Consider the following 21333-nt stretch of genomic DNA (forward strand, 5'->3'; position numbering starts at 1 on the left):
TATCTGCTTGTGTGTTTTACAAAACATAGATGTGTTGAGGAAGTTGCAGGATGCATTAATATTCTTTGCAAATAGTTCAATAGTGTCTTCTTTGCAAAGAGGTCAAAGGGACAGTGCAAGGGGACAGAATGATTAGTTTTTCTTAGCAATAGATAATTTAGAGTGCATCAAGAGCGAGACATGTTTGGTTAGGTGTTTCTTAAAGTGACATTTGTGCTGACTGTGGAGATGCATTGATAAGGGTAGGGGAACTGAAAACTGTCCACGTGCAGGGGCCTTAGTCCAAAGATCTTCAGAGGAGGGGTGATCTTTTGGGTATATAAACTCTGTGAAAAGAGAAGACTTTTGCCCTTCTCATGTCAGACTCTGTCTGTGTGTGAACTGCCTTTCTTGCAAGAAATAAATACGTATACTTATAACTTTCGAGATCTTCATTTGTTCTTCAACTGTTGTATAAGGTGTTGAAAGAATTTCCACAACACTTTGAAAGATGGAGACGGCTGAAAACGGAGAAGAATTTGAAGATATACAAGACATTGACAAGACAGACGCCAACGTTGCTAATTTTCTCCTGGACAGGTAAGATTCATCTATGTTTGGCTAACTTGTGCTTGATGTAAATGGACATTTCAAATATTCATGAGAGTCGAACAAAGTTATGCATGTTTGTGCAAAGAAACGTTACGTTACCTCATATGGAGGAGGTGGGTCATCGAATTGAAAAGGTAAGGAATTGTTTGGGTAATAAAAACGGTGAGTCGTCATTACTAACATTAGCAATGCATTATCAGAGCCCGTTTCTCTGTCATTATGATGAGACGCTGAGGAAAACAACATTAGGACGCCCATTATTGTTTATCATGCAAGTTCTACAGCCAAAAATAATAAAATGACACGTAATCTTTCACATCACATATTTTAGCGTTATGGACGTGTACTGCAGGGTAAGTTAGAAAATACAGCTGGTCGCTTTCACTTATAGCGTCAGCTAAATGAATAGCTGTATCTTTGATATCAGTTACACACAGTGACAGAGGCTTGTGCTTGTACTTACGTTAATGACAGATACCTACCGTTACAAGTTAGACTAACAGCTACTGTTCTAACAATGTACTGTCACATACGAGCATACATCTTTACGATTATATTTGGCTAATCACCATTAGTACATTTTTGCGATGTATAATAACTTTGCAAAACATATCTAATTTGAAGCATAAACAGAATTAACAGAAAAAGCTTCTTGTAGCAGCCTACGTTCCTGCTGGATCCTGCAGCCTATCTGGCAACCTCGAGTCAGGGAGGAGGGAGAGGGGATATACCGCTCTACAGTAATTTGAAAGTGATTGCAGTACCAGTTTTGGCCACATTCTTACATACGGCTCCTTTAACTCTTATTTGTATTATTGAAGAGATAAACTCAGTATATCACCTAAGAGTTTAATAATAAACCAATTACATCATATAGCCTACGTTTGCAAACTCTTTTACAGTATATGAAAACAAGACCTTTATCAGAACCTCGTTTATATAAAAATTATATCTCCGAAAATGCAGGGATGGCATCTCATATTTACAGCACAAATAGTTCTTTATCCATTTATAAAACGTTTCCGCTCTATTCTGGTCACATACTGGGAACACAGCGAAATGTCACACAAAAATGTCCCAATGCTCTTATAAGTAATGAGACAGATAACCAAATGACCAAAATGAACTGTTTAAGGGTGTTATTCTGATCAGAGCAACAAAATACAAGGACCTTCCAAGCCAAGGTCCCTGGCATATGAATATGATGTTCCTCCTAAAAGCAGAAGGGGGCAGTACTGTGTAACTTCAGTCATGCTGTCCAATCGTGCAATAAAGAAGAAGAAAGCATGCACGAGAAAGTTGTAAATGGACCAAAGAATGTTCAATTCATTGGAACTACGATAAATATTGGCGATTTGTAAGTAAATGGCTTGTTGTTAAGGTATAAAATGGTTTAACAGTAGGTTTCTGATTGTGTCTAACTTTTGTGAGTTGACAAAATATGATAAACAAAACTGACAAACACATTTTAACATTCAGGGTAAAATCTCTCTCTCTCTCTCTCTCTCTCTCTCTCTCTCTCTCTCTCTCTCTCTCTCTCTCTCTCTCTCTCTCTCTCTCTCCCTCTCCCTCTCCTCTCTCTCTCTCTCTCTGTGTGTATATATATATATATATATGGATGTAAATATATATATATATTGTAAAAACTTGTTTATAATATAAAAGTTTATATTTTATTTTTTAAATGTTTTTAAATAGTCTTGTGTGTGAATGTATTAAAACTACTAATAGTCCATGTTGTCTGTTTGTCACTCAACAAAATCAAGCCATTTCATGTAAATGCTGCAAGAGCTATTTTTCAGAACCGAGTTCACTTTTTTGAGCTGTTATATAATTCTTTTAATTGGTGATTATTAGTGAATGAGTGGAAAAAGTCAACATCTTATGAATCTTTTGTCTCAATGAAGGCTCGTGCATAACAAGCCTTTCCTTTCCTCAGTTTACTTAAAGGAGTCTGCAGGGGCCTGTTTCAGAAAGGAGGTTAAGTGAAAACTCTGAGTATGTTAACCCTGAAATGAGGGAAACTCTGGGTTTTCTGTTTCAGAATGGGAGGTAAGTCAAACCTGAGAAAGCAGGGTAAGTCAAGCCCATTTCTGAAAGAGAGGTAACTTATACTCAGAGTCAGTTACCATGGTAACTTACTCTGTGAACCTAACCTGGTCGGGAGCAGGTTTACTTCCGTAAACCCAGAGTTTATTTCGGTCTCCTCCCCTTTTTTAAAGAGGAAGCAGTGTTTAAACACCTCATTCATTCTTTCGGTACATTTATTCATTGCTGTCCCCCCCCCCCCCCCAATTTTTTTAATAAGATGAAGTCTATATAACTTCTTAACTGGCAACTGAAAATACAGTAGATTAGTGTTACATCATGTAGTTCTAAACAAATTCTACAGAATTAAACTGTGGCATTCACTGAAAATCACTGAAATGTGTTCATCTGTGCACCAGAAGTAGATGGACCTTCCTCCTGCTGTTCTTCCACACTCTGGGGACGGGGGAGAGATAAGAATATCCGTTTATACTTAGATATAAACTTAGTTTCTATAGGCTACTCCACATAAATAATGTGAAGAAATGTGAATGTGTAGATTGTTTGATGTGACGCATAATATTAACATTTCCTCTGTAGGCCTCTCTGTGGCAGCAGAAACTGTTTCTTCATACCCATCGTCCAGTGAAGATGAGCATTTGGTTGAGCACATTTTGTAATACTATTTGTCATAATTTGTGGTGTATTGAGTAGGCTACTTACAACTGTCTGGGGTTCTGTTGGGACAGGAGGCTCCAAAAGACAGATATTACAATCAGAATCTGTTGGGAGCAACAAAAAACTCAACCCAAAGTAAAATATATGGAAAAATCAAAAACAGCCTATATAAAAAATAACACATATGCAGACCTCTTACATATTATGAAGGCACTTGAATCTTCGGGAGTGACTGGCTCTGATGAAGTCCCTCCAGGAATTCCCTCAGCCATTGGCCTTCCAGCATTCAGGCTCAGGGCCATCTCCATCTCCTCTGCATGTCCATCTCCATCTCCTCTCCATCTCCTCTGCATCTCCATCTCCTCTGCATCTCCATCTCCTCTGCATCTCCATCTCCTCTGCATCTCCATCTCCTCTGCATCTCCATCTCCTCTGCATCTCCATCTCCTCTGCATCTCCATCTCCTCTGCATCTCCATCTCCATCTCCATCTCCTCTCCATCTCCTCTGCATCTCCATCTCCTCTGCATCTCCTCTCCATCTCCTCTGCATCTCCATCTCCTCTGCATCTCCATCTCCTCTGCATCTCCATCTCCTCTGCATCTCCATCTCCTCTGCATCTCCATCTCCTCTGCATCTCCATCTCCTCTGCATCTCCATCTCCTCTGCATCTCCTCTGCATCTCCTCTGCATCTCCATCTCCTCTGCATCTCCTCTGCATCTCCATCTCCTCTGCATCTCCATCTCCTCTGCATCTGCATCTCCTCTGCATCTCCATCTCCTCTGCATCTCCATCTCCTCTGCATCTCCTCTGCATCTCCATCTCCTCTGCATCTCCATCTCCTCTGCATCTCCATCTCCTCTGCATCTCCATCTCCTCTGCATCTCCATCTCCTCTGCATCTCCATCTCCTCTGCATCTCCTCTGCATCTCCATCTCCTCTGCATCTCCTCTGCATCTCCATCTCCTCTGCATCTCCATCTCCTCTGCATCTCCATCTCCATCTCCTCTGCATCTCCATCTCCTCTGCATCTCCATCTCCTCTGCATCTCCATCTCCTCTGCATCTCCATCTCCTCTGCATCTCCATCTCCTCTGCATCTCCATCTCCTCTGCATCTCCATCTCCTCTGCATCTCCATCTCCTCTGCATCTCCTCTGCATCTCCATCTCCTCTGCATCTCCATCTCCATCTCCTCTGCATCTCCATCTCCATATCCTCTGCATCTCCATCTCCTCTGCATCTCCATCTCCTCTGCATCTCCATCTCCTCTGCATCTCCATCTCCTCTGCATCTCCATCTCCATCTCCTCTGCATCTCCATCTCCTCTGCATCTCCATCTCCATCTCCTCTGCATCTCCATCTCCTCTGCATCTCCATCTCCTCTGCATCTCCATCTCCTCTGCATCTCCATCTCCTCTGCATCTCCTCTGCATCTCCATCTCCTCTGCATCTCCATCTCCTCTGCATCTCCATCTCCTCTGCATCTCCATCTCCTCTGCATCTCCATCTCCTCTGCATCTCCATCTCCTCTGCATCTCCATCTCCTCTGCATCTCCATCTCCTCTGCATCTCCTCTGCATCTCCATCTCCTCTGCATCTCCATCTCCTCTGCATCTCCATCTCCATCTCCTCTGCATCTCCATCTCCATATCCTCTGCATCTCCATCTCCTCTGCATCTCCATCTCCTCTGCATCTCCATCTCCTCTGCATCTCCATCTCCTCTGCATCTCCATCTCCATCTCCTCTGCATCTCCATCTCCTCTGCATCTCCATCTCCATCTCCTCTGCATCTCCATCTCCTCTGCATCTCCATCTCCTCTGCATCTCCATCTCCTCTGCATCTCCATCTCCTCTGCATCTCCATCTCCTCTGCATCTCCATCTCCTCTGCATCTCCATCTCCTCTGCATCTGCATCTCCTCTGCATCTCCATCTCCTCTGCATCTCCATCTCCTCTGCATCTCCATCTCCTCTGCATCTCCATCTCCTCTGCATCTCCATCTCCTCTGCATCTCCATCTCCATCTCCTCTGCATCTCCATCTCCATATCCTCTGCATCTCCATCTCCTCTGCATCTCCATCTCCTCTGCATCTCCATCTCCTCTGCATCTCCATCTCCTCTGCATCTCCATCTCCTCTGCATCTCCATCTCCTCTGCATCTCCATCTCCTCTGCATCTCCATCTCCATCTCCTCTGCATCTCCATCTCCTCTGCATCTCCATCTCCATCTCCTCTGCATCTCCATCTCCTCTGCATCTCCATCTCCTCTGCATCTCCATCTCCTCTGCATCTCCATCTCCTCTGCATCTCCATCTCCTCTGCATCTCCATCTCCTCTGCATCTGCATCTCCTCTGCATCTCCATCTCCTCTGCATCTCCATCTCCTCTGCATCTCCATCTCCTCTGCATCTTCATCTTCATCTCCATCTTTGCAAGCCTCTTCCTTCTTTCTGTTGGCTGAGTAGAAGTCAAATGAGAATGAACATTTAATTGTGTTAATTAGACCTATGTCAAAAATCCTGCTGCACTGCAAGACACTGGATGCTATTTAGTTATTTAATATGTCAAATGTTTGTAAAGTCAGGTAGCCTACATCCATGATATTCTCAAGCCATACCTGACTGAATTATGTTTTTATATTTCACTTTCAGCTGCTGCCATGTTATTTTAATGCCTGCAGGATTGCACTTACATGAAAATTAAAATTAGGTTGAATAACATACTGTTCTTCCAGTTTCACCTCTGATATTATAACAGTTAGGCCAGTTACTCTAAAATAGTTATTAATTACTAACTACAAATGACATTTTCAACAGTGATTAATGTAATAATTACTATCTCTAGAAAGTATTGGTCTACTTATTACTAATTACTTTATAAATCCCATATCAACCTCAACCAATTGAACAATACAAAAAGAGACAATAAACTGCGCTTATAATGCTTTCAAATTAACAATATACATTTGCATGAATTATTCCTGAATTGACCAAAGTGTGTAGAGAGAGAAGGTTACATTAAAAATATACCTTTAAAAAAGGTTATGTTAAATCCACTGTTGTTTTATACAGAACTGTTCTATAGTCTATGCAGTATTTAATGCAATTACATCATATTTTACTTAATATTACAGAAGAATTAAGAGTAATCCCTTTAATTAAATTACAGTATTTAGATTACTTGGTAATTACACCCAACACTGCATAACAGTAATTAAAATGTAAACTTACGCATTGACTTGAGCAACTATTTTCTCCCAAACCAACTCTCTCGATCGCCGCTGCTGCCCTGTTGCTTAAAAAGAAAATGTTTGCGTACTGCTGGTGCGAAATATGCAGACCTCTTTTTGTCTGGCGCTGTTACCATGGTGACTCATAATATCTGTGCTCCATTGATAATGGCTTTTTATAGTTATGGTGCACGCGCTTAACTCAGAGTCAGTCAACTTAGAGTTGATTGAACTTACTCATTTCAGCTGTTCTGAAACCGAAAACTCAGAGTTTCCCATCTCAGGGTAAGTCAACTCAGAGTTCAAGTTTTAACTCAGAGTTGGTTGAACCTCCTTATTGAAACGGGCCCCAGTTCTCTTAGCCGAAAACTCCCTTGCTAAACAAAATGTATATTCTTGCATCTTGAAACAAGTTCTGTCATTGGTTCACTGACTTCCATCTGTTGACTCTTTTCTGTTAACTTAGTGCCTAATAACTTCCTTCTACTCTCACACATGCTCAATTCCTCTTATTCTCATTGAAGACTGTTTCTTCTAATGAAACAAACTTCATACTTTAAAAGTACACTATGCAAATTCTGTTTGTTAAAAATTTAAATTAGTCAGTATCTAAATGTGCTTTTGTCTTTCACTGATTCACTATTTTAAGCCTATTATAAGTATTTTTTTAGACCTCCTCAGGATAGTTTTTGCGTACATGCGTCACTCGCCCGTGCATTTTTAAAGCTACACTGTGTAAGATTTTCTCCCATCTAGCGGTGAAAATGTATATGACTACCAACTGAATATTACTTTCTAGCCCCTCCCATTCCAAGGCCGTTTTAACTCCTACGGTGGCCGTATTATTCCAAGATAAACATGGCTTCCAGTTCGACTTAGTCCATGAGTGCTCCTACAAGTGATGTGGTTACTTTAGAAAACTATTACAAATTGCATTTAGTTATTTAGTCAGTTAACATGTAGGTTATGACCTCTATGAAAAACGAATAATAGTTTTACGTTTTTGTTATTTTGGTACCATTTGGATTGCTAACATCAGCTATCAGGTTCTCAAATGAATGCAAGCTAATGTTAGTAAAGTATCAGTGCTATCGTTATTCTGTATATTGTATGAGATTAATAGTGTAAGGCAATGTTTACAGAGTAGAATAGGCGTGATCAAATCAACAGGCTTTCAAATCTGCCGGCAGTCACGAGTAATCTTCCCCTCGGATTCGTGCCACGAATCCGGTGCCACTGACTGTAAAAGCGCGAAAGGCGAAGCTTGAATTTCCAGGTATGTCCCTCTTTGGCTAATGTATTTTCAAGATGGAGGCGCAACATGGCTGCCGCCATTTGAGCGACTCACTTGTATGTATTCTGAATGGCAGATTCTACACTTACGAGAATACTTGATTAGTTGGTGGAAGTAATCACACATGAATGAGCTCATATAATAATAAGTCAAAGAACAAATTGTTTATTGCTAAGAATCAACTTAAAAAATGACATAGTGTAGCTTTAATTTGTAGCTTCTGCTGAAATGGTGTCTTGGTAAATATGTTGGCGGTCAAATATTCGATATCTCTGCTCTCCATAATTAAGCTAGTCGGCACATTTTCAGCTCGAGCAGTTCAAACTAAGATCATGTAAATTAGGCTTCCTCTGCAATGTATTTTTTTCCTCAGTACTCTAAAAAGTGATATACTTGATGGTGATTGGCAAGTTTTTGGCACCTTCAGACTCCCCTTAGCACAGTTTTACGAATGGCAGATTCAGCACGTTTGGGTGAGGAGCGGTAGTTCCAACTTCAGTATTATTTCATGATGTTAAACTGGTGAAATTACAAACAAAAAATTTAGTTAGAAAGGTTGACATGGAGCAGCTAAACCTTTAAAAAAAACACAGAAGAGGGGAGAGTCTGCTGGCAAAAAAGAGAAAGTGACAGATCTCGTGATAAAACAAGAATCAACATAGCTTTTCTGAGATGGCCAGAACTGAGGGATTTGAAATGTTGTAAAAGCGACACAAGATGGCGTTTTTATTGTTCAACAGGTGAGTAATTTATTTTATTGATCTGATAAATTGCCATATGTCACTCTATAACAGAGTTCATTGTAAAGCATTATCTATTGTGAAATGTAATTTGATTATGGTTGTTTTAGTGCTGTGCTGGAATTTATTTTCAAGGAAGTAGCGTGTCTAATGGGTAAAGCTACAGTAAAGTCTTCAGGTAGTCAGCTTGAGATCCTTTCCATTGTGGAAGAAATGTAATATGTTCTATATGTTTGCATAACCTGTAAAGCATAGAATCTTAGAAAACATGGCTGGACAATAAGAAATGTGTGACTAATGTCTGAAGGGGATGCCACAACCAAAGTTATGGGTAATGTTGTTCATTTAGCCACTCTGATAACATAGAGGAAGTAACAACTATAAGGAGGATGCAACCATGTGTTAATTATGGGACATGTTGTTCATTTAGTCACTCTGATGACATAGAGGGAGTCAACTATAAGGAAGGAAGGATGCCCTCCTGTAAATTATTTGCACACTGCAGCCACCCTGTTCTTACAAGAAAATAAATAACCTTTAAAGACAATTGGTACATGTTCGTCTCTTATTTAGTGATGTAAAAGTGTTTGCCGCCAAACCATCTAAACTGGTTATATCTCTTAAGCCTATAGTTAATGTTTAATGAGCAGAAGGATATTCATATTCATCCGCACAGTCACGCAGAGCTGAAGCACAACCAAAACTGTAGTGACTGTCTTAGCACAAATCAGACACTCGGCAGGGTGAGGGCTAGATCATGTTTTTGACGCGCTATTTGTCCACCTCGGATGAATTTGAAGTCCACAACGTTTAGCGTCTTTGGGTGGTGTTCCCATTTAATGAAAAGATAGTTTACAGAGTTCAGGGTATATGCAAACGTGAGGGCTAATCTAGCTGTGGCGTGCCAGCGGTAAAAACCGTGTGATCTCCCCGCCACCCTAGCATACTTTCCCTCGCTACACCTGTGCATTAAATCAGCTGGCGCGCCTGTGCCACCGTGACCTTCGCTACTATAGCATAGGCACACTGCCCTCTAGTGTTGACCACCACCACTACATCAACAATAGCAAATGGCTCCCACACACCGGCCCCTAATTGGGACAGTGCGCCCAATTAAACTACAAAACAGGGAGTCATTCAAGAAGGTCTTCTTTCTTCTGGATTGGATGTTAACCAGCGTTGGGTCATGACCATTACACAGCTTCTTGCAACAGGAAAAGCTTGGAAATAGGGCGCTCCAACTGCCCTGTCTTAGTCGTCAACTGCACGGCACGTATGAAGCCCTTCTTGTCTGGGTAAGTCTTTGTCACTCTTCCCATAATCCATGATCCACGCGGAGCAGTGTGATCCATAATGATTACAATGTCTCCCATTTCAAAACTTCTTCGCGGCCTTGCCCACTTTTGCCGTTCCTGTAACAGCGGCAGGTACTCCCTTATCCACCTTTTCCAGAACAAAGTTGAAAGATACTGAACTTGTCTCCATCGTCTTCTAATGTAAAGATCATTCTCTTGAAAGATTCCAGGGGCAAGAACAGGTTTTCCTTTCAGCAAAAGGATGTGGTTGGGTGTGAGCGCTTCCAAGTCGTTAACATCGTCAGACACCTTGGTTATCGGACGGTCATTCAGAATGGCTTCCACCTCACACAGAATGGTATGGAAGCTTTCATCATCCAAAGACTGTTGCTGCAGAACAGAATACAGAACTCGCTTGACTATCTTAATGAGGCGCTCCCAAACGCCGCCATGATGTGATGCAGCCGGGGTGTTAAAAATCCAATCGATACCCCTTTTTATGAGAGCACCATGAATCTTGCTGTAATCAATAGCTGCTAAAGCTTCTCTTAATTCTCGCTCTGCACCAACAAAGTTGGTACCATTGTCTGATCTTAAACTGCAGATCTGACCTCTTCGACAAATGAATCTCCTAATAGCATTGACACAAGAATCCGTGGTCAGAGTGTAAGCAACCTCCAAATGCACAGCTCTACTGGCCATACAGGTGAAAATGACCCCATATCTTTTGGCCATAGCACGCCCCCTCTTGACTTCAATAGGTCCGAAATAATCCACCCCAACGTTGGTGAAGGGAGGCAGATCTGGACTTATTCTTTCACTGGGCAAATCAGCCATCTTCTGCTCACTTGGCTGTCCGCGATGCCTTCTACAGACCACACACTCAGATATTATTCTTCGGCAAGCAGAGTTGGCATTAATAACCCAATACTTGCGCCGCAAAGTTGAGAGCATATGGTTCCGTCCAGCATGCCCAAGCTGTTGATGTACGGACCGCAGAATAAGACTGGATATATGTTGCCCCTTACAGAGAATCGCAGGATGCTTGAGCTCTTCAGGCAAAGCTGCACGGCCAAGTCTTCCACCCACTCTCAACAAATTGTCACTGAGCACTGGATCTAATTTGTAAATGTTGCTTGTCTTCTTCACAGAAGATGCTCCACTTTTCAACATTGAGATTTCTTCCTGAAATGTTACTTGCTGACTGAAATGTATGATAGCAGCTTCGGCTTTAGAGAGCTCACTCACAGAAAGCGGTTGTTTGCCAATTGCTCCTCTAACCTCTCTCATCCTCTCCTCCAAAGGTGAGCCAGTAAGATCTAAAGAAGCCAGAATCAACTTTCTCTCTCTGCTCAGCTCCAAAAGAATAGATTTGAGCCTTAAGTACCAAGCTACAGAGATTTTAAGTTTAGACCAGTCAGAAAAGTAAGTCATGAGCTTAGAGGTCGCATCTTCTGTGTGTGTAATCATATTTACCAGGACGTCCCTTTTGACCTCTGGGTCGTCTGAGGAGATGGGCTGCGGCTCCAAAGGTCTTGGCCAATCCATTTCCGGTCTTTGGAGAAAGTCAGGACCCTCCAACCACCTCTTACAGGCAAGAAAGTTATCCACACTCAGACCCCTGGAGGCTTCATCAGCGGGATTGTTCTTGGAGCTGATATACTTCCACTGACTGAGATTTGTTGCTTCCCGTATTGCAGCCACTCTGTTAGCAACAAAGGTATGAAAGCGTTTTGTTTCATTGTTGATGTATTTCAACACAGTCTGACTGTCTGTCCAGAAGTGTGACTCCTCCAATTACAGCAACAGCTCCTTCTTCAACATCCTATCGACCTTAACCGCCAACACTACAGCCGTGAGCTCAAGACGAGGGATAGTTGTCTGTTTTAATGGCGCAACCCTGGCTTTACCCAACATAAAGGCAACATGCACTCGCTCCTCTTGACTCACCAGCCTTAGATAGGACACTGTGCCATAACCATAGCTGCTAGCATCAGCAAAATGATGTAGCTGTGCACTGGCAGATCTTCCAAAGCCCTTTGGCTTGATACAGCGGCTCACCTTAAGCTTCGCCACCTTCTCCAAGTCCGACAGCCATCTGGTCCACTGTTGTAAAAGTGTCTGTGGTATAGGCTCATCCCAAGACAAGTTTTTTCGGCACATTTCTTGCAACAGCAACTTTGGCAGCAAGGTCAAAGGAGATAAAAAACCCAATGGGTCATATATGGAACCAACGATTGATAGAATTCCGCGTCTAGTATGTGGCCGTCTTTCCACTGCAGGTTTAAATGTAAAAGTGTCACTTTCAGCACACCAATTCAGTCCAAGTGCCATCTCCATGGGTAGCCGGTCTTGTTCCAGGTGCAGCTGCCTAGTTGTTTTGGATCGCTTTTCTTCAGGAATGGACGACAACACGGCCCGACTGTTACTTGTCCATTTGAGCAGTCGAAACCCTCCCTTTGAGCACAACTCGGTGAGATCCGCAACCAACTTTATAGCCTCCTTCTCTGAAGGCAATGACTTTAGACAGTCATCCACATAAAAGTTGTTGTATATGGTCTCAATCACTTCAGCTTGAAAGTCGTCCTTGTTGTCTGCCGCAGTTCTCCTTAAAGCGTAGCTTGCACAGCTCGGTGACGAGACAGCTCCAAAGATGTGCACCTTCATTCTATGTTCCAGTGGGCTTTGTGTCGTATCTCCCTCTGGCCACCATAGAAAACGAAGGAAATCCACGTGTCTTTTCGACACCCTCACTTGATGAAACATAGCCTGGACATCGGTCATCAGGGCGACACTCTCCTGTCTGAATCTTGTTAAGACGCCAAAAAGTGAATTGGTAAAGTCAGGACCTTGCAACAACTGATAATTCAAAGATGTTCCTTTAAATCCAGCTCCACAGTCAAAAACCACCCTTAGAGACTTCTTTCTTGGGTGATACACCCCATGATGAGGTAGATACCACACATGGCCCTCCGTACAATCCAGCTGGTCTTTAGGCACCACTTCAGCATATCCGCTGTCAATCATCTGTGAAAGAAACGCTGTATACTCCTCCTGATAAGATTTGTTCCTTTCAAACTTTCTTTTTAGACAGTTAACACGCTGTTCCACTATGCACCTGTTATTTGGCATGGTGATGTCATCAGCCTTGAAGGGTAAATCCATGCAGTAATGACCTCCTTGCAAGTGTGTAGACTTCTCAAGGACCTCCATGAACCTCAGGTCTTCCCTTGACATCTCCTGCCTCTCCTCAAAAGACTTCTCATTAAAGTCTTGGTTGTACTGAGAAACCAACATCTCCTCCAGCCTGGTTATGGATATCCTATTGGCATAGACGGTTGAGCAGCTACTCTTGCAACATCCACTATTGCCTCTCAATGGACCGTTGATGACCCACCCCAATAGGGTCCTCACGGCGTAGGGTCCACCACCTTCGCTGTTAACAATTTCCCAGGGCTCCATCAATTTTGGTGCATTGGTCCCAATCAAGATTTCAACATCCGCATCCAATTCTGGAATTTTAACATCTCTCAAATATTCCCATTTCTCAAGGTCTTGCTGGTTAGGAATGTTGCTCTTTGACACTGGAATTGCGTCCTGTGTGTATACCTCCGGGAGGTCCAAGAACTGGCCGCCACCCAATTTGGACACCTCTAGACCTGGAACATTTGACTTTCAACAACCTTCTCTTGGCCCATGGTGCGTAGTAGAATGTTGGTCCTTTTACCCTGCAGATTCAACTTCTTCAAAAACCTGTTAGTACAAAATGTTGCTGTACTTCCAGGGTCCAAGAAGGCATATGTTCTGAGCACCTTGTGTCCCTTCTTAGCTTTCACCTGTACAGGAATGATGGAAAGAGTACAATGTTGATCTCCGGCCCCAGTACAACCACATGCCTGCAGCGACACCAGTGCGTTATTTACTTCTACTTCCTGTGTCTTAGTTATCTTGTCCTTATTGTAGATGTGCAAAATAGTTGGATGTTTCAGATTGCATTCATCACAGGTCAGACGACTTCTACACTCTTTACTCGTGTAGCCCACTTTCAAGCATCCAAAGCAAACACCCTTTCCTCTCAAGAATTCAATCTTCTCCCTGTGAGGAATTTTGCTCAAGCCTGGACACTTGGGCAACAGATGACACTGCTTACAATAGTGACAGAATTCCAAGCCTGACTCCTTCGAAGCACTGGGCTGGCTTGGCATCGCCGAAATGTTAGTTGCAAAACTGCTTCCTTTGATATTACTCCTGGACACTGGCCTTCTACTACTCATAACCTTCAAAGCGCTGGATTGTGTGTCTGCAATATCACCAAAAAGCGGATGAGACAAGATTTTGACTTGAGTCTCAAGAAAGTTCACCATATCAGGAAAGGTGGCTCGATAGCCTCGTCGCTCTTGTAGCTCACAGGCCATAGATCTCCATCTGTCCCGCAGCCTGTACGGCCATTTCATTATCACATTCTTCATATTTGATGGAATATTCAATTCCTCCATACATTGTATCTCAGTCATAACATTGCAGCAGCCTCGTAGGAAAAGTGCGAATTCTTGCAATGCCTTAACATCCTCAGCCTTTACGATAGGCCATCCGAACACCTTGTCCATGTAGGCGGTTGCTATCTTCTGTTCACTGCCAAAGTGCTCTCTCAGAAGACCTTTTGCTCTTTGATATCCTGGCTGCGATGACATATGTAAGCAACTTCGAACCAGCTCTCTAGGCTGCCCTGTAGTATATTGCTCTAACAGGTACAGACAGTCTTGATAGCTGCTAGTTCTCCCCTCGATACAGTGTTCGAAAGCCCTAACAAATGAAAGAAACTGCAGTGGATCCCCATCGAATATGGCAATGTCTTTCTGTGGCAAACTTGATGACATTTGCTGCTGCACAAGCATTGCTGTAATCTCATTCTGCTTTTGCAAGATTCCACTTATGGCATTCCGGTCCACAGTGCTTTGCATTGGTGGAGTGTTCTGTGCTGGCTGAAGCCTGTGCAATTGCTGTTCTTGTGCAGCTACTGATCCAGCAGGCACAGTTGCTAAGGTTGTAGGAACATTTTCAAACCGATGCTGTTGGCCAGTACCATGTATTTCATTGTGTGGCTGTGACTGCAGTCTAAAAGTGCTATCCCTTGCTGATGATATGACACGACGCTGTTCGTGATTCTGTGAGCGTGCAAAGGGGTCCTTGACATGCATAGGAGACAAAGGTGGTTCTCTTGAGGTTGGTTTTGTAGCCATTGTGCTTTGTTTTGGAACATAAATGCTTGCCTTTGGATTAAGTTCAAGACTTTGCCCTTTACATGCCTTGCTCACATATGAGTTCATTCCATCTGATGCAGCCATTCCCACATCACTGCCTTCCAGCACTGAAAGCCTTGCAGCAGCCATAGCAATTTGTGCATCAAGTTCCAACTGTTCCTTTCTTTTCCTCAGCTTGACTCTTTCCAATCGGAGTTCCTCCTCTTGTTCCTCGAGCTGATGCTTCCTTTGTAAAGCCGCAGCCTTCTCCATCAAAGCTGTCTTTTCTGCCTTTGCTTTTAACCGTGCAGAAGAGGTACTGGAACTGCCATGGCTTCTTTTGCTTGATCTTTTGCTGGACACATTAGACACACTGTCCCCTGGCCCAATGTCATCATCATCATCGTCATCATCACCATCAACAACAATGTCAGCGACATCATTCACATTTTCATCATCACATGAAGCTCCCATCTCCTTCAACCACTTAAACACTTCCTCAACAAAGGCATCATTAACGGACCTTTTTGACTGAAACCATTCTTCCTGTCTTTTCTGTTCCTCTTCAGGCAGAGAAAACTCATTGAGCAATGTGTTGTGAAGATCAAAGGCATTTTGACATAGAGACTTAAACCCTTTTAGCTTTTGTTGAACGCTTGTCACATTTGCAGGAACCTTTTCAACCAAAAACGGGACGATGTCTGCTTTTATTTTGCTTGTTTTTAAAAAAATCATACTTCTTTCCTTTTGAAGTCTTTCTATTATCATAACGATTCCTTTAGCGGTAGGCTTTCTTGTCCTTTTTTCGCTACCCTCACGTTGCAACTCTGTAGCTTTATTTTCATCATTGACTTGTGTGTCACTCATTTTCAACAGATTACTTTGTAAGATTCACGAGCCTTGTTATTGCGCTATGTCAACTATTGCCTTTTAGTTTGCCTAGGCAACACACTCGCAATACGTGACCATATATAGCAATATTATTAACACTGCGTCAACTGTTGTGCAGACGTAAAAGTCTTTCAGTTCGTAACCTGCTTATCAAGAACGTCCAAGTTTTCCTTTGCCGGTCAATGATAAAAAGATTTATCCTACCTCAGGATTGGCGATGGATGACCCAGTTTATAGCTCTAACATACTGCAATTTCAAGCTTGATAAAGCAATCCATTTGCTTATTCAACTTCCAAAGCACTCCAACGAAATCCAGCCGCTGTCCAACTTCCAACGTATCCAAACGAAACCAGCTTTTCATTTGTTCTTCCTCCAGGACATCTCAGCGAGATCGCGGTTTTTACTTGTGTAGTGACTGTCTTAGCACAAATCAGACACTCGGCAGGGTGAGGGCTAGATCATGTTTTTGACGCGCTATTTGTCCACCTCGGATGAATTTGAAGTCCACAACGTTTAGCGTCTTTGGGTGGTGTTCCCATTTAATGAAAAGATAGTTTACAGAGTTCAGGGTATATGCAAACGTGAGGGCTAATCTAGCTGTGGCGTGCCAGCGGTAAAAACCGTGTGATCTCCCCGCCACCCTAGCATACTTTCCCTCGCTACACCTGTGCATTAAATCAGCTGGCGCGCCTGTGCCACCGTGACCTTCGCTACTATAGCATAGGCACACTGCCCTCTAGTGTTGACCACCACCACTACATCAACAATAGCAAATGGCTCCCACAAAACAATGTTCTTCTGCTAAATGCATTTTGTTTTTTTAACTGCTAGAGGGCAAACAGTAACATAGTGCCTTTAACTGTGGCCTAAGTATTTAAATAACTGTAAGAGAAATTTTTACTTTAGATAATATATTAGATGTGTTCTTAAGAATATAGATGTGTTTAAAGAAACTGCAAGTTGCATCATCTTCTATACAGTAGAAGAACGGGTCAATAGGGACGTGTGCAGAAGAACAAGTTCTGTTCTTCTCAAAAATAGATTAGCCTGCTTTCACCAAGAGCAAAACTTATATGTATTTAGTTGTTTTAAGAGGTTGTTGAAATGACATATGTGTGTATGTATACATAGATAAGAAGTGTTAGAATATGGGGAACTAAGAAATGTGTACGTGTAAGGGGCCTCAGGCTAGGAGAAAAGATTAGCTCTTGAACAAAGATAAGAAAGGGTGGGGTACGTTTTTGGGGATGTTCTTTTGTCTGTGCAAAATGAGAAGACCTTTGCACTTCTCATGTCAGACTCTGTCTGTGTGTGAACTGTCTTTCTTGCCAGAAATAAAGACTTATACTTATGATTTTCGAGATCTCCAGTTGTCTTTCAATTGTTATTTAAGGTCTAGAAAAAGAATTTCCACGACAATAACATATGCGGTTGTTGTATTGTTAATTTATGTGAATTCTGGATGGTTTAATGAGTAGGCTAATGTTTACATCTCTATTCAATCTGTTTCCCTAGTTTCGAGGGTCGAGTCGTCTAAGGAGAGTATGGAAACTTTGGTGCTGAGCAAAATAGAAGGATCAGCTGTGCTCTTTTGCCAACGGCTGAAATATACAGTGAGAAGCATTCAGGTGCCCGATGGAAGTCCTTCAGCTACTAAAACAGAAGCTGAACAATCCAACTTCCTTCCCTCGAATCGCAAACAGGCCTCGGGTAAAAAATTCATCTGTAAACTGTGTGGCATGGAGTATCAGCGGAGTTTAAACTTAAGGCGTCACATGCGAATCCACACGGGAGAAGCGCCGTACACCTGTGAACTCTGTGGGAGGGGCTTCCGTCGTTCAGACTGGCTTAAAATACACCTCAGCATCCACACGGGAAACAAACGGGAGCGCGTGAAGAGCTTCAGTTGCGATCAGTGTGGGAAGAAGTTTAGTGGCTCCACCGCACTCCAAAGTCATTTATACAAACACAGAGGCGAGAGGCCGTTCGCCTGCGCGCACTGCGACAAGACGTTCTTCAGTCAGGCTGATCTTAAACGCCACCACAGCGATTCTCATTCTGAAAAACAGTTCTGTTGCCCCGTGTGTGGAACCGGATTCTCACGCAGCTCGACGCTGCAGAAACACATGCGGATTCACACGGGAGAGAGGCCTTTCTCCTGTCCAGACTGTGGAAAGACTTTACGTTATCAATATTCCTTGGATATGCATCGTAAACTGCATTCAGACAAAAGTTAATGTGATGCACATTCATGTATATCACATGAATTTATGAATTACTCAGTTTATTCTAATTTATTTTCCTGCACAATGCCAATAAAGAGCATTTACATTTACATTGTATTACAGTTTTTCTCAGTTGCTTATATAGATAATAAATCATGTTAATTTTGTTTCTAAAACTACGTTATACATAAGCACTTTAAATTAAAAAAATGTCAAGACATGATCAGGACATGCAGCTTTACAACATGTCATGTTATTTCCCCCCAAAAAGTATTCTTTAGATAAGGTCTGTAAACTCCTTTCAGTCTCATCTCATCAGATTTCAAGAAAAGCAATATATAAAGATAAATGGTATCAACTTAAGAAGACTTATTTGCAATCATTTAATTTTTTTAATTATAAAATAATTCGTTTTACTCTCAAACACAGTATGTTTGATTGAATAAAAAAGACCCAAAGGAAACTCCATATATAAACCCTAAAGAGTTACAAATGGCAAGAGCAACAAAATGCACGGACCTTCCAAGCCAAGGTCCCTGGCATATGAATGTGATGTTCCTCCTAAAAGCAGAAGGGGGCAGTACTGTGTAACTTCAGTCATGCTGTCCAATCGTGCAATAAAGAAGAAGAAAGCATGCACGAGAAAGTTGTTAATGGACTAAAGAATGTTCTATTCATTGGAACTACAATAAATATTGCCGGTTTGCAAGTAAGTGCTTTGTTAAGATTTAAAAATGTTTAACAGTGGGTTTCTGACTGAGTCTAAATTTTGTGAGTTGACAAATAACGACAAACAAATTTGACAAACATTTAGGGTCTCTCCTTACGTTATGACCAAATGTCCTCGCAAGGAAAGTCTTCATTAACATTTTTTGGCCCAATGAGGAAAACCGCTTTAAAAATCATACGAAATTATGTTTTTTTGAAAATGTTAAATTGCAGAAAGTTTTCTGTGACGGGTAGGTAGGTTATGTCTATGGACTGTCCCCATATAATATGTTAGGTAACCCAACATTGTATGTATGTGTGTGTGTGTGTGTGTGTGTGTATATATATATATAATGTGTATATATGTGTGTGTGTGTGTGTGTATATATATATATGTGTGTGTGTATGTTTATATATGTGTGTATATAATATGTGTATATATGTGTGTGTGTGTGTGTGTGTGTGTGTGTATATATATATATATATATATATATATATATGTTTATATATGTGTGTGTATATATGTATATATATATGTGTGTGTGTGTGTGTATATATATATATGTATATATGTTTATATATGTGTGTGTATATATGTGTATATATATGTGTGTTTGTCTAGGTTTCAGGGGGGAAACATATTAATGAAATATATAAAATGAAGTCTCATGCACAACAAAGTTTTCTTTTCCTCAAGTTTACTTAAAGTAGTCTGTAGTTCTCTTGAAACTCCCTTGCTGAACATACAGACACAAAATGTATATTCTTGCATCTTGAAAACAAGTTCTTTCATTGGTTCACTGACTTCCATCTGTTGACTCTTTCCTGTTGTTAACTTGTTAGTGCATTATAACTTCCTTACATACTCACACATATGCTCAATTCCTCTTATTCTCATTGAAGACTACATTTCTTTTAATGCAACAACCTTCATATTTGAGGTGTGGGGTAATTGTCCAAATAACTTATAAGGCTATTGTATAATTCATTTATGGGGAATTTGGTTTTAATGAGTACATTTGAGGAATAAATCTGAATGTTTACATCTCTATTCAATCTGTTTCCCTAGTTGATGGCTTGGAGTCCTGACTGCATTGAAATGAAGCCTTCTGAGAATTTTCTTGGAGTTTCGAGGGTCGAGTCGTCTAAGGAGAGTATGGAAACTTTGGTGCTGAGCAAAATAGAAGGATCAGCTGTGCTCTTTTGCCAACGGCTGAAATATACAGTGAGAAGTATTCAGGTGCCCGATGGAAGTCCTTCAGCTACTAAAACAGAAGCTGAACAATCCATCTCCCACTTTTCAAATAGCAAAAAGACTTCGGGTAAAAAATTCAGCTGTAAGCTGTGTGGCATGGAGTATCGCCAGAGCGTAAGCCTGAGGCGTCACATGCGAATCCACACGGGAGAAGCGCCGTACACCTGTGAACTCTGTGGGAGGTGCTTCCGACGTAAAGACTGGCTTGTACTGCACAGCAGCGTCCACACGGGTAACAAACGAAAGAGCGTGAAGAGCTTCAGTTGCGATCAGTGTGGGAAGAAGTTTAGTGGCTCCACCGCACTCCAAAGTCATTTATACAAACACAGAGGCGAGAGGCCGTTCGCCTGCGCGCACTGCGACAAGACGTTCTTCAGTCAAACCAATCTTAATCGCCACCAGGTCGATTCTCATTCTGACAGCAAACAATTTTGTTGCCCCGTGTGTGGAAGTGGATTCTCACGCCTTTTTTCGCTGCAGAAACACACGCGGATTCACACGAGAGAGGGGCCTTTCTCCTGTCCAGAGTGTGGAAAGACTTTCCGTTATGAATATACCATGAATATGCATCGTAAACGTCACTCAGCCAAAAGTTGACGTTATGCACATTCATGCATCACATGAGTTTAATTTATTTCTATTTATCCGGTTTTGTTTTAAGCCACATCCCCTTTATTGATATTTTCTTTCTTACTGAATCTCATTATACCTGTTCAGTGCCAATAAAGAGCTTGATTTCACATGATTTCCTTTTTAGTTTTGATTTCTTTTTTAGTTTTTCTACATTGCTTACATTTTTCAAGCTATGCATACAATTCTGTGCAAAAGCCTTATGCACTTTGTATTTTCAACAAAAAATGGTTTTAAGCCAGTTATTTATATATTTTGCTTTAGTGTATATCTTTAATAATCCAGTGAGAGTCTGACACCTTGTGCATACAAAAATGAACGTTTGGAAATGTAAACTGATATTTCCTACTGACACATTACAGCAAAAGATATACATAACTGGTTTAAAACCATTTTTTATGTTGAAAATACTAACCTGACTAAGACTCTTTTACTACTGTATAAGCACTGCTCTATGAATATGATAAAGTTTCATCATAACCTGATCTCTGTTAAAACACTTTATTTATACAATTATGTTTTGCTT

General features: G+C 41.6%; 2 protein-coding genes across 6 annotated transcripts; both read left to right on the forward strand.

The window, feature by feature from the left end:
• Positions 1-1808: 1808 nt before the first annotated feature.
• On the forward strand, positions 1809-20922 carry LOC143702941 (uncharacterized). Of its 5 annotated transcripts, XM_077196875.1 has the most exons (3): positions 1810-1948; positions 7699-7804; positions 19992-20922. In XM_077196875.1, exon 3 carries the CDS (start codon positions 19995-19997, stop codon positions 20772-20774), a length of 780 nt encoding a protein of 259 aa, XP_077052990.1. In that variant the 5' UTR covers positions 1810-1948; positions 7699-7804; positions 19992-19994; the 3' UTR covers positions 20775-20922. The 5 variants fall into 5 exon arrangements, with proteins under 5 accessions (XP_077052991.1, XP_077052990.1, XP_077052989.1 ...); XM_077196876.1 differs by lacking the exon at positions 7699-7804 and having other exon boundaries at positions 1809-1952; XM_077196874.1 differs by lacking the exon at positions 7699-7804.
• On the forward strand, positions 17509-18324 carry LOC143702943 (uncharacterized). The gene has a single exon (XM_077196878.1). It carries the CDS (start codon positions 17534-17536, stop codon positions 18224-18226), a length of 693 nt encoding a protein of 230 aa, XP_077052993.1. The 5' UTR covers positions 17509-17533; the 3' UTR covers positions 18227-18324.
• Positions 20923-21333: the final 411 nt, after the last annotated feature.

Source organism: Siphateles boraxobius, unplaced genomic scaffold (assembly GCF_051911475.1).
Source record: "Siphateles boraxobius isolate OS27281-9 unplaced genomic scaffold, OSU_SipBor_1 37, whole genome shotgun sequence".
Taxonomy (NCBI): domain Eukaryota; kingdom Metazoa; phylum Chordata; class Actinopteri; order Cypriniformes; family Leuciscidae; genus Siphateles; species Siphateles boraxobius.

Coding starts and splice junctions, on each gene's coding strand:
- LOC143702943 (XM_077196878.1), top strand. CDS start 17,534: ATGGAAACTTTGGTGCTGAGCAAAATAGAAGGATCAGCTGTGCTCTTT.
- LOC143702941 (XM_077196873.1), top strand. CDS start 18,849: ATGCACGAGAAAGTTGTTAATGGACTAAAGAATGTTCTATTCATTGGA. Junction 18,924..19,991: donor TAAATATTGCCGGTTTGCAA/GTAAGTGCTTTG, acceptor CTGTTTCCCTAG/TTGATGGCTTGGAGTCCTGA.